The sequence below is a fragment of the Mytilus galloprovincialis genome, chromosome 7 (assembly GCF_965363235.1).
Source record: "Mytilus galloprovincialis chromosome 7, xbMytGall1.hap1.1, whole genome shotgun sequence".
NCBI lineage: Eukaryota > Metazoa > Mollusca > Bivalvia > Mytilida > Mytilidae > Mytilus > Mytilus galloprovincialis.
This window is the reverse complement of record NC_134844.1, coordinates 41,790,034-41,804,546: the sequence shown is the minus strand read 5'-3', so window position 1 is coordinate 41,804,546 and position 14,513 is coordinate 41,790,034. Positions and strand designations below refer to the sequence as shown.

Below are 14,513 nucleotides of genomic sequence, written 5' to 3'. Positions count from 1 at the left end.
TTTATTTGTGAAATACAAATTTTTGTGGTTTTCGAGGATAGCTTTATCAAAGAATTAAAGTGTCCATCTAAATATAACTGTTGTACAATTTTAGATATGGAAAGATGATCATGTAGGTTTGACTTCTCGGGAAAATTCATATACCACCGCACTATGAACTAAATATAAAAAAAACTTCAGACTGGATTTTACGCATTTAATATTTTTATCAAAATAAAATTACTGTTTAACCTTTCAATTCCCACGAGAAGTAAGTTTCAATCGATGAAAGTTAGATTTCCGGTGATGATATGAGATAATGAAGTGTTCAATTTTGTTTTCATAATTCTCATAGGAAAATGATTTCATTTTTGGCTTGTTTTTTTTTTTTTTTTTTTTTTTTTTTTTATTTTATTTATTTCATTATAATTAATCAATTCTACTACTAGTATTCAAAATAAATCTGTAGAATTTTCTTATATGTAACCGATTCCGTAAAGAGACTTGTTTTTGGCCAAATTAACACATTTAATTTTCCTTCAATCGAGACAATCGCCGCGATATAGCCTTTTTTCGTGAAGTCTTCAAATTAGTAACTCAATTTATTTCCAGAAAACTCTAATTCACGAAGTTGAAGAACCCACGGAGATGCAACTTTTGCTGACACCAAGAAGATTAATACCCACTAATAAAATACTTTCAAAGTAAATACAGTTTGCCAAATATTTTGTCCTTTCTTTCTTTGAGATGGTTTTGTATGATATCTTCTACATATGAGTATAAATGCAAGTCGACCTGCAAAGATGCACAAATAGAACCCATTGGTATATCAACGGACTGTTAATTGATATTGCAATCCACAAACTAAACTAATAAGTTGTCGATCAAAAAGTCCAATACAATGCGAAAAATACTGTAATATACTATCGTACAAAAACCTGATGTCAGGTGTTGACACAAGCACCACATGCTGCATCTGTTTTTGAAATCGCGAAACGTTTTTGGTGCTATAATATTTCTCTTTGCTGCTACACAAGGAGCTTCTTACATTTTTATATTGCTCAGTGTAATTCTTATTATAATTGTTACTTAACTTTATATATATCTGAAGTTAGAGTTACTTAATGTATTATCAATGAAAAATAATACAAATATTGAATAAGTTTAAAATTTATCACAACCGTCGTTAAATTTTAGACTGTTACGTACTTCCTTCTTCATTTAAGAGCTTATACAACATATATAAAACATTTTATAAAGATGGGACTTTTTGTTAAATTCTTTAATATGGAATACAATACCTTATCGTGTAATTATAAAGTATTATAGAGAGACGGGGTTGTGTAAAAAAAAAACAGCCAAAATTCACCTTTAGTTGTCTAAAGACACAGTCGCGTCATTACATTAGGTGTTTCATAATCAAATTAATAATTTCAGGGAAATTTTATCTTTCGACACCGATACAAGATATTATCAATGACAGAAAAAACATTCACAAAATCTACGTTTTAATGTGACTGAGAAAAAAACACCAAACCGTTCAATATATTTTTTAATAAATCAATATAAAAGACGAAATCTCTAGACATCAGTTTCCATTAATAATAGACACTAATCCGAAAAGACCAGTAAAATATTTACTGTTAAATTATAATATGCAAATACAAATCAAACAGAAAAAATAGGAATTTTATTAATTAATCACGTGCATATTTCTTTTTTCAAAATATGACATCGTTTCGAATCAATATCATGACATATACTTTATTCATATCGTGAAGAAAACTCGTGTAAAAAAGTATTGTTATGATTTATTCAACCTTTAAGGACACGAAGAATACCATTCATAAACATATGCCATATGTTGATTGTTATATATAGCCTATGTGCATACTTGATTTTTGTTTATTTAAGAAGACATCAATTTTTGCTTTGTTTGTTTTGTATTCATCGAATAAAGTTTCATTGAAAAAAAATTGTATTACATAGTTATCAAAAGTACCAGGATTATAATTTAGTACGCCAGACGCGCGTTTCGTCTACATAAGACTCATCAGTGACGCTCATATCAAAATAGTTCTAAAGCCAAACAATACAAAGTTTAAGAGCATTGAGGATCCAAAATTTTAAAAAGTTGTGCCAAATACGGCAAAAAAAGGGGGGGGGGGGTCGTTGGACTCATGAACTCGACTTTAACAGTCACAATTTGAACAAAACGTTGACTTTAACAGTGCTTATTTGATTTCAAGGGGGGTTCGTCCGAACCCCCCCCCCCCCCCCCCCCTGGCTACGGGTATGACTACATCATATTTATTTTAACACAAAATATGAGAACAATAAAAAGGAGAGAAAAAACGACCTAACTTACATTAATACAATGTACGGAAAACAAATACGACAGACATAAACAAGCATGAACTGATTATAACACGCTCTTTTGTTTTTGAAAAACAAAATGCTTTTAACTTTTTTTTTATAAATTTAGTAATCCATGCGTCAACCTTTTACATCTGCTGAAATTTGTAAGTACGGAGAATAAAATGTTTGATAAACTATGACATGTTTGCTTAAAAATAATGTCGAAATGTAAAGCGTTATTTAACTTATTTTAGTACAGTACAGATTTTATTTTAACTTACCCGTATTTGGTTTTAGAGGTATTAAATAATGCATTTCAATTCCATCAACTTATTAATTTTGTTTTTTTCCTCTTGTCATATGTTATGTAATTATCTGAACATGCTCATTGATTAGTTTGTAAAATGATATATCTTTCAACATGTTGAATATTGACATATGCGTTCAAATCAAGAAAGAAAAGGGATAATCAGTTATACTATTTATATGTATCTATATATGTGTGTGTTAACCAAAGATATTACCTTTCGCTACACACTCAATGGAATCCGCTGTAAGATACGATAAGTCCTAGTATATATTAACCTCGTTTCACCACAATTTCATTAAAATTTTTCGATAAAAGTTTTGCTCTGCATATTCCAAATTAAGTTATATCTTTTTAAATGTAAATGTGAATATGATATTATCTGCATTGTGTTTAAAGTACAAAATTTTTGTAGGGAAATTTCCAAGTACCTTCTGATTTGTTCTTTTTGTAAGCCTTAAAGTAGGTGCATGGTTCTATTTGTTTTTTATATATGTATAATTATTTCATAATTATATAATTAGTCTTTGTCTTATTTACTGAAATAGTTTACGAGTAATGAAATGTGGTTAGGTTGTCAATGCGCCATATTCCAATTGACGAAGATGTATAGACAATAACAATCAAAACCAAGGAGTAAACAAAGACTCACAAAACTAAAGGACATTGACAAAAATAATAATCAAGAAACAACACGAACTCCACTAAAAATCGGAGGTGAAATCAGGTGCTCCGGAAGGGTAAGCATTTCCCGCACCGTATACGGCACCCGTCGTGTTATTTCTTTGTTCAGTTCGGTAATGATGGAAGGTTCTTATGACTGAGGAAGAATATCAGATATGATTTCCGACACACTTTTGTCATAATGGCCATTCAGCTCATGATGGCGACCGTAAAATTTCTTGAGTGATGACCTTAATTTGATTGGTTCATAACCCTGTCTTAGCAACTTTTGAGACAATAACCGTACTGCCTTTAACTGTGAGCAAAACCCACACCTTATAGTCAGCAATAAAAGATTCAGGTATGATGAAATGTATTCAGTTGTTCAATTCAATAAACAACAAATGAACAGTATCATTCAAATAATAGATTGTAAGGATCCCTCTCATTGATTATCAGAATATGTTTGTATCATTAGAAAATTTAGAGATTTTAAGATTATGCGTCCTTTATTATAGCTGAGTTAGCATTTGAGAAAATCGATGAAATTTACAACATATGTTTAATATATTCATAATAAATTATAATGATAATAACGCTGTTCGACAAAAACAAATAGATAATAATCAATTTAGTATAGTATGTCAATACGATGGACTGATGAATCATATAAAAATAAGGATGTATGGTATGATTATCAATACTATAGGGGGGAGAATAGTTTTCACCAATGAGCGAAACTCATACTACATATAAGCTATAGAAGATGACGGTATCAATAAATATCAAACTATTTAAAAGACAAATCAACAGCTTGATTAATACTAGAACAAAAATAATACCAGACAGTAAACAACAACAGGAACATAAAAACAAACTCCTGACTTTTTCATACACAAAAGAATAATGCGGGATCGATCACTGACAGTTAAATGTAGTGACCAAGAACAACATGGGATTTGAAATATATACGCTCACCTAATCAGAAAAAGGGTAATTTAAAGTAATAAGTCGAAAATAAACTGACAACGCCATCGAAAAACCACCAGTATCTGAATTACTCCTCTCTTTGTACAACATTAGTTAAACATTGACTGATTTGACGGATTTATGTATTATATATAATAAGTGTTGTCAAATCGTACACTTTTACCTAACCGGTTACTCGGATGATTGTTCGACCGATTAACCGGTTAACTGGTAGTTTAAGTTGATGTTTGAAGGCCTTATCTATAGTACCCTACATATAGATATACTAAGATGTGGTATGAGTGTCAATGTGACAACCTTCCATGCAAGTCATAATTTTGCGTTTTTATAATACGATGAATTGAAGTTTGTTCTTCGGCATTAAAAGGCTTGTCGGTGAAGATTCCTGGCGAAGTTTAGCTTTTAAAATATCAAATACACCGTATCATCTATGGCGTCTGTACTAACTTCAGATTGGAAAATAAAAAAAACTTCCTGATCTCGTAAGATTGAATATGACTGAAACCGATGTTTCTTTCATTTTCGCTTGTTGTCTCCGAAAATAATGTGGAGTGTTTCAATTTGAAATGATTAAGCATGTTACTCGTACTATCATTCAAGTATACATTGAGTACATTCACATTGGTAGCATTTCACAATTCCTGAGCTAGCATTTCGTTTAAAGTATGACAAAGCCTTGCACGACGGAGGTTGCACATTCAGATGTAGGTCTACACAATATTAGATCAAAAATGAATTAATGAAGTACATCTTGAAATTTAATCGTATTACTGATTTAAAGTTACTGTTAAAAAAACATGTATACTAATTATGTTTCCTTAAGATCTTGCCCCGAGCTGAGAGATTAGTTCTAATTAATATCATGTTTGGATTAACTATAACAATAAGTATACCGGACAATTGATCTGTCAAATTTATTACCACGACGACAATTTTTGAATAAAACATAACTATTTAATGATTTCAATCCAAATGTATATCAAATCTATTGAAATCGAAAAAAGTCCGGTTTACCGGTTAGCATTTTTGGTATTCGGTATTCGGTCGTTCAGCCGGTTAACCGGTTAACCGTTGACAACACTATAAATTATCAATCTTTTCAAATTATTTATACAAGTTTGCAAAGATCGCCATATTTATGAAATATTATTTTTATTAGACATGCACTCAATTATCTCTTTTTACATCTCTGGTTTTCATTTGTGCGTCTTTATTCTACGGGTAAGTATAAGTTAATTTAACTATACTACTAGGACCCTTCAATCTTTCGACGTTTAAGTTTCCTCTGCGTCTTCTGACAAAAGATGTTTTTAATATGGCATTATGTTCCAAAATATACCCTTGTACCGATTTTTTTTTTTATTTGAGCCAACTGCTGCTGATGTTATCAGTTTCTTATGTTGTGTGGTTATACCACTGTACCAGATTAACTCTCATAAATGTTTTAAACAAAGCCACATTCTTTATGTGCCTGTCCAAATTTTGGAGTCTGAAGTTTAGTGGTCGTCGTTGGTTGTTGTCTGTCAAATTTGTTTTCCGTTAATTGTTTTGTTATAAATTAGGTCATTGGTTTATCTCGTTTGAACTGTTTCCCATTATTTATGTCTGGTCCTTTTATGGCTGACCATACGGATGTTTGTCTTTAATTGCTTACGTTCACTTCATTTAAAGTATGACGAATAATTGTCTCATTGGAAATCATACCACCATCCTCATTTGTGTTTACCGAAAGTTAATTCTAAACCACAATCATACATGTTTATATATTATTTGTTGATGTATGGTTTTTGAAAAATGCATGAACATTGTTGGCAATATCTTTATAGAATAAGTATTTAAGAACCTTTTCACATGTATGCTGATATTTTAAAAAAAAATGTTAATGTTTGCGACATATTGATACAACAATCGGACGTGCGCAAAAATACGTCGAGCTCTTTAAAAACATTAGAGTTGAACTTCGGAGTACTAGTATTCTAAAAATTGTATGCATGATGCGTTTACTGACTTCTGTTAAAAAGCAACAGCGGTCAAAAGGCAAATGTATTATGAGAAGAATTATAATGCAATTATTTTGTAACAATGGTTCTGATTGGATGACAGTAAGCGTAAAATTCTCTATCTCCTTGTCTGTAACTAAGGAGGCCGACATTTTGAATTGCTGAATATATTGACATGTAATTTCTGCAATAATAAGCCAAAAAACTCACATGCTGCACCTAAAAATCTTCTTTTTATCAAATTTTATTACATTCTGAAGCGGCACTTAAGCCAGAAAACGCCCAGTGTTTATTTTTGACAGCTGTAACTGATACTAATGTGAATTTAAACAAAAGTTGACATATTTATGATATCAGCACACGCTTGGTTTCAAAATCCAAATTCCTCTGTTTTTAATGTTTTACTGTGAAGTACTTAAGGTCAAGGATCAGTAAATGAACTAGTCCATAGATTTTTTTAAAATTTAGAACTCGATTAGATATTGAAAATATACATCAGAAAATGTAAAAAAAAAAAAAGTATATGTCACCGACATCGTTTTCGAGAAAAATTCATTTTTAAAATGGTCCAAGAGGGTACTTAATTACATTGAATATATAGGGGAAATCTGTATTTTTCATCTACAATTTTCGGTTTCCGGTATAAATCACGTAAACCGCTCCATAGAATTCTTTTTTTAAATTAACATTTTCTTCCTCTTTGTCTTACGAATTAGATGATGTTAAAAAAAAATATGGTCGCCGACTTCGTTTTCCCTGTAGAAGCGACGCAAACTCAACATTTTGGCCAAAAAACCATCAAAATTCGTGACGTCGTTATTTTTATTACATAACGTCACGTTATCATGCTAATTTAATTATTTCCAACGTTCTTCGTGTTGATTGTGCACGATTATTATGTGTTTCGTATTGATAGATTCTTTTTATCTGGATAATTATCATTAATTTTTATTTTGTATTTCGAATATTCTTTATTCTTTATATTTAGGCACCCAATTATGCTCTTTTTCTTTTTTCTTTTTTTTTTTTTTTTTTGCCTTTTATTCTGCAATTTTTGCCCATTATTCTGTATTCCGTTAACCCCAATCAGACCCTCTTTTATGGAACATTTTAAAAAGAAATTATACGTTATAAAAATATGATACATGTTTGTTCCTTATCAATATACATGTCTAAAACAATTACTAATTCAAACAAAAATACATTGTAAGTACATGAACGCAAAAATAGTAAAAACACAAAAATAGAAATCATCAGATTTACTGTCTACAATCTACAAGTTGACGCAATAAAAGATGTAATTAAAGCTATAATTTGTTATGCCCCCGCAACTGAAAGTTTGGGGTGGGGGGTACCCCTGTCCCTCTGTCCGCCGTCCTTCCCGCCTATTATAGTTAATCCGCATAACATCTAGAGTTTGAATCCTAGAACGTTTTCACTTTGTTGTCTGTTTGTACATATATTGAAGGTGTGCATGTGGTCAGGGTTGTGATCTTTATTAATATTTGCTCTAATGGGAGATTGTTGAATTTTGTCACTTTTTTGGGTAACCAATTTGTAAATCTCTTAGACTATCGTGTAGATCATCTGTTTGCATTTTTTCTACGTTCCGATATATGATTTGGCAAATTTTTTAGCAGCGGAACATGTAATAGCTCGTTTTTTGGTACTACTAGAACACACCCGTGATATCGCGGGTCCGTGACTGAATTAAAGTATATAACTATGCGTAAGCCTTATTTTAGTATTGGTATTGTCATCTGATAAAGTCGTGCCGATTATAAGATACAAAGTTTTCTCTGCTTTCAAATCTTTCTGTTTGAACCCGTCGACCTGGAACTTTTCAATTATTGGTAATATTCAGGTCCTGGAATTGAGTATTTTTTAATCAACAGCATTGTCCAATAAAGTTCAAATCTTTGATTCGCTGTTTTGCGTCATGCCCGCTAACAAATTGAAAACTGTACCTATACGCCTTAGTCCAAATTTTTAGTATTCGTATTATTATCTTAGAAAGTTTTACCAATTAAAAAACTACAATAGGGAACAATTTGACAATGATTGAATTTAGTTGTGTCGACTTTGTGATTATGACCCGTGTATATAGTAAAATCAAATACACCATTTGGTGGTGCGCCTGTTAGATGCGGAACGTACAGATAAGGTAATGGGTAACAGGTGAATATACTTTTGGTATCGGTACCGGATTCGACCCGGAACTTGTTAATTATTGGCAATATTAATTATGTGGAAAACAAAAGGGTCTGGAGTGGTGTAATTTTTAATCTACACAATTGTCCTATATTAGCTATATATAAAGTTGAATTCTTTGATATGTCGTTTTTACCTGATGCCGGCTGATAAATTGGACCTCGTAATTTTAGTTTTATAGATATCACGACAGATTGAGTTCTGTCCATATACTACTGCTTAACATCGCAAATATAAACAAACATTATATCAACGATTCTACAAATTATTGAAAGAGTGTCGTGCGGTTATTTATACATCTGCAAGTTAACAATTAAAACACGCAGTCAAACTGACATCTTTGTAAATATTTTTTTTTTGTTCTACATAAAATTTATTGTATACAAGTCTACAAAAACGTTTTAAAAAGTTTAGTAAATAGTTATTTTTCCATAAGTGTACATGTGTATGCTCGAAGTATATATAGAATCAGTACATGATACACAACATGCGACAAAAAAGGGGGTAGTAATAACAGGAAACTAAATTAAACTAAGGCTTTGATCGATGTAAACTTCAATAAAACTGGAAGTTACACAAGGGGAACAGGAAAATAAGAATATATTGCATCACTTACGACAACCTTTGAATTGACCAGTGACTTTTTTATTTATTACTGACCAGCCACACCGAGATAATCCAACGAGTTTTTAAGGGTTCATATGAAGTGTGGAACTAAATGTTCTTTATCTTTAAATATAACGCTTATTCTGTAAAATCCTCAATAAACAATTTCCGGGATCGGGTTTTTTTTAAACACGGGATTTCGGGAATAATCTTTTCGGGATCCGGGAATTCTTTTTTCGAATTTCGGGATGGCGGGATTTATTTTAAATTACTTTAAATTCGGGACCTCTGGATTTCATTTTTTAAAGTCCGGGATTTCGGGATCAGGACCCCTCATATTTTTTTAGTAGGTATATAGTAGTAGTATGATATAATAGAGATGATCGATATAATCTTGTTCTTGACCTTCAAGTTTTATGGGTGAAATAGAATTGAGAACAGTTCTATTCTATATTTGAGATGCTACTTTCAGGGTACACTTTTATTTTTTATTCGGTTAATTATATATATATATATAGAACAATTTCCTTTGAGGAGACAACCATACGAATCAATACTAGCAAGAAAATTCTTTCAAGGATCCACTGAATGTTCTTTTATTAGGATAATATTCCATGTATAACTCTTTAAACCATAAACTATTTATACGTGTATCTATTGAAAAGATTTGTGTTCTATTTTTAACATCGAAACTTTCAACAGAATTGCGGACGTGAAAGAAAACACCATTACAAAAATAACACGTCAGAATACAAAATGTAGCGATGGATTAATGATCGTGAAACATCATTTTTGTTTATTTTTCATTTGTTAAAGTCTAAAAACTGTTGTATAAATATTAAAGGCGCACTAGCTGTCAAATTCATGATCACCGATTTGACTCAAATTCTCATATTTGATTTATAACAATGTAAAACATTTATCCAAACTATCAAAAGTCTAAAATAAACAGTTTACAGAGCATGGGGTAGATACTATATAGGTTCGTTTCGTGTGTATTTAAGTCCAGACGCCATCTAATTACCTACCGATTTGACCTCAGATGACCATATAAGCGATGTAAACATAAATAAAGATATGAATAGATTAAACCAACACGTGCAATTGGATTTTTATAGGTCTGTTTGATTTTATTTTATAGATTAAAAATAGATGTTTCTCATTGTTTTTAACCGTATAAGAATGATTTTATGTGCATCGAATTAGTAATCAAATGATTTACCATAGTTTCACTTTCACTGTTGACATTCTTTTTCTTTAAATAACCAGTACACGTACAATGCATGCATTGTCAATCTCTAGATAGGGGTTAAATTGAAGTTCACATGAATACGGATTTAAAGAGGTCGACTCATTCACTTGCAAGTGAATTACTAATTATCAATGTTTCTTAGCGTAATTTGACAAAATTGAACCTTTTTGGCTGCAAAAAGCGAATTTTTATTTCACTATTTCACTTTCATTATTGATTGAACAGAAAAAAATCAAACTTTAGATTTTTTATATATCTCGTAGCTAGTGCCCCTTTAAATTATTGTTCCAACCGTAAAGAAGGTTAAAAATTTAAATGTATTATAGTTTAGTGTCATCTATATGACTGACTGACAGCAGCGGAGAATTTATAACCAGTATTAATTTATGTGGTTCATTTCCTTTTCGCTACTTTGAAAATATTTTTAATTGTTCCGAATGGTGTGATAATTTTCAAAATAGGGGATATCTAGTCTTACCGTACAAGACTAAGTTTAGTATTAATGTCCCAAACTTGCACCCCCTTCTGCTTATTTCCTGCTACACGATGTCTTTTCCCAGTGAATATAGGGTTTTTGTATGGACAGTTTTGACATACTACATATAGAATACAGGGGCGGATCCAAGATTTTGCAAAGGGGGGCGAAGTTTTTTAAATTCGACGAGCGGAGCGAGGCGAACAAATTTTGGGACTTTTTTTGGCTAAAAAACATAAAATAAGTGTAAAATGCACTTTTTAAACGGTTCTACACGTTGGGTATGTATATTTTATAGTTGCTGTTAAGTATACGAGTTTGACATTTTTGATGTGGTATTCTCCCCATAAATTGTCTATCATAAAATTATAGTATGGGTCAAAAGCTATGAACTGATATATTTGATGTGGGACTTGTCAGTAAAAAAAATAGACATGGAAAATTCTCGCTTGTTGTATGTTAAGTTAGCATAAACTCACAGATTTCTTGTTGTAAACAAGATACACGCCGCGCTACTCGATGAATTTTACAATACGAATCCCTATCTGTTCAACCGAATCTTACAATTTTCACAGCTATCTAAATATTTTACCTTAAGTTCACCTTCAAGGAAATCAGGTATATCCTGAATTGTACATGTATCACCTTTCTACATGCCAATTTTCAACCAATGTTTAAAGTCTTATATGAAATTTCTGATCTTGAAAACACAGGTACTACCAAAATAACTCCCTGTTTTCTGGAAATCTTAATTTAGTGTACTATGTAGCGCATTAATCCTGAATTTTTAACGCAAACTCATAGACAAGTGAATTTGACTCAAAATGGTCTAAATATATTTCCCTTTCACCAGAAGTTTCATTTCTGCATATTTGTTGGTTAGTTTAAGTAAACAATTACATCAAAAGTACTATTTTGTGTCAGAGTTCAATATACTGTTGAGACCGCACTAATTTTCCTCATCACAATTATGTAGAAATAGTGGTGAGCAACAGTGATCAAGTTTTCACACTTGTTTTAACTGGTCGGCAGATATCCAAACTCAAACACCTGATTTTCGTTTTGAAGATCGTCTTCATGACTGTTTTCATATTCATTTTTAAAATCCTGTAGCATTTCTTCAATTTTAGCAAACAAGTTCATTCTCCTAGAAGATACATACTTTCCGTCAGATTTACCGTTGTCCCATTGAAAAGTCGCCGGTTGAAATTTTAACATTGCAAAATCTGGTCAAAGGGACGTAATTCGTACAAAGCGTCGCAATGTTTCGCGGAATCCGCTAGACGGCGTTCATTTACTGTTACTTGACCTTAAGTGTGTAAATAAGTAATTATATATCTGATTACACATCTGAAATCTTTTTGTATAAAATAAGACAATAAGTTTTAGTAAAGATTTTATTTTATTAAAAGGATATTTATATTTTTTTTTTATAAACTATACATTTTTCTTTATGAATTAGATAATAATTATTTTACAACAGTGAAAAATGTTTTGAATTTATATTTTTAACATACATTTGTTTTCGTGGTTGGAATAATAAAATTCTTAATCTTATTCAGTTTTATATGTGTTAATGTTAAGTTGAAATCCCTCTTAAATCTACAAACATAAAGTAATAATATTTGATATAAAATTCAATATCTAAAGAAAAAAAAAAGAACATACTAATTGCAAAGAAGTCAATGATAAACGTGTCCAGTAATTACTGTTTGATTTAATACATTCGTATTATATGACAAGTTTGAACTCCTTAAACAAGACTTAATGACAATACAAATGAATACCGTAAAACTAAATAGATAAGAACAAGTAACATGTAAATAAGAGTTGTTTTGATTGATATTGTTTATCATTTATGTGTCTTGTTTGGAGTTGATGCCAAAGGTAGTTTTCTTCTGCATCCTTTTTGTGGTGTTTCTTTCTGTTTTCTTTTTCTTGTTTGTTCCTTTCCGGTTGATGGAGAATTCAAGCATATTAGATCATTTATGTCGCCAATAAATGAATCAGGTCCCAAATCATATTCTATATCTCCTGATTCGGTTTTTCTCAGACACCCTCTTTCTAAGAAATTTGGTAGAACAGCATTTGATTTCCCTACTGTCATTAGATAATCAACCTGACATCCTATTAGGAGAACCAGTCTGTCTAATACAGATGAAAGTGTCATCCAAAGTTGTAGACCTGTAGTATTTTTTGCAAGAGGATCGTTCTGTCTTTTTTGTCTAGGCTTGATGGTTAATCTCCTTACTTCTTCTAATGACATTTGGAGTTGTTTGACAAGATCTTTATATAAACTACTGTCAATTGTTACTGAATGAACAGCTTCAAATTGTATATTAAACAAACTGCATCGTAGTCGAGGTGTTTTCAAGAAAATTTCAAGTATCTTTTTATGTGACATTCCATGAAATTTTGGAATAAAATCATTGCCTCCTAAGCAAAGTGCCAATGCAATTTTGATTCCAATATGTTTGTCCTGCAGCTGTTTTTCAAGCACCTCCAATATTCGAGTGATGCAATACAAATCAAATATTTTGCCAGGTTTTTGTAAAAAGACGTACACTGGTATTTTAAAAGTGCTGTCATCTTTTCTTGGCCAAAGTCTTGATAGTGCAAAAAGATGTATAACAACAGCATCAATTTCACCAGATGTAACAATACTCATTACAGCCTCCCCACTGCCAAGTTAATGTTTAATTTCAAAAATCCAGTCTACCTGTGCCATTTCTGCCTCACCTTTAGTTTGATGGATAGATGTTAACATTTCTGAAGATTCAAAACCATTTTCCTCTGTATATTTGCATCTCAGAGGAACAGCATTTCTTTTACAATGGCAACTTTCGCTTTCATCCTCACATTGACATCCTTGGAGAATATATTCACTGTCAAAGTCTAGTGTTATGTTGTTATTAATCTTAAGTGTATCTGCATGTTTTGCCAAATATGTGCTAATCTGGATCTTTCCTTCTAGTGTACTTGTAATAGCTTCCTTTTGAAATTTGTGCTCATTTATCAACTCAGTACTTAGTTTTAGATGTGCAATGGATGAATTTCTTGCTTTTTGCCTCTGTTCTCTTGTAGCTGCTTTCAGGTCATCTGGGGTGTAAGAATATTTTTCTTCACATACAACTAGCTTTTTTAATCTTGGAAGCATCCCAAGTGTTGGCTTAAGAACAGCTTTTTCAACAAAATTTAAATACTCTGTCCATGAAGGAACCTTACACTTGAACTTTACACCTGCAAACTCTATGGTTGCTACTTTAACACTTTGCATTATTTCTGTTGGTGGGCTTTTCTTCTGCCTAATCCATGCAAGTTTAGCTTCAGAAAGTTTTTCATAATCGGCTTCTTTCACTGTATCTAATGAAATGTTGTCTACTTGGAAGTCAGGATTATCTACAATCTTTAGCAATAGACCTAAAAGGGCTTGTTGAATACCAGTAGCTTTTAGGACTTTGGGCTTTGTGCAGTCTGGCTTCACTATAGCTTGACAAGCATTCATAGTTGATGATAGATGATCTAGAGTTTTGGTTAGTTTTGCAACTTTCTTAACCCTCTTTTCCTCGGCTATATCTTTCTCAGTCTTGTCAAGCAATGCTTGTTTAAACTTTGTACGACAAATGACTGTGCCTTTAGATTTCTTTACTCTTTCAACTAATGGTTTTGGAC

At 31.6% G+C, this 14,513-nt stretch overlaps 1 protein-coding gene across 3 annotated transcripts in view; it reads right to left on the bottom strand.

Annotated features, from left to right (window-relative positions):
• The window catches only part of LOC143083026 (galactoside alpha-(1,2)-fucosyltransferase 2-like), a 47,393-nt gene that overhangs the window by 21,436 nt on the left and 11,444 nt on the right, over window positions 1–14,513 (bottom strand). The window contains exon 1 of one of the 3 annotated variants that reach the window (XM_076259141.1): window positions 2,619–2,704. The exons of the other annotated variants lie outside the window; for them this stretch is intronic. Within the exon in view, the coding sequence (XP_076115256.1) occupies window positions 2,619–2,652 (34 nt within the window). The 5' untranslated portion in view covers window positions 2,653–2,704. Of the gene's footprint in view, window positions 1–2,618; window positions 2,705–14,513 lie in introns of those variants that run through there. 3 annotated transcript variants of the gene reach the window in all.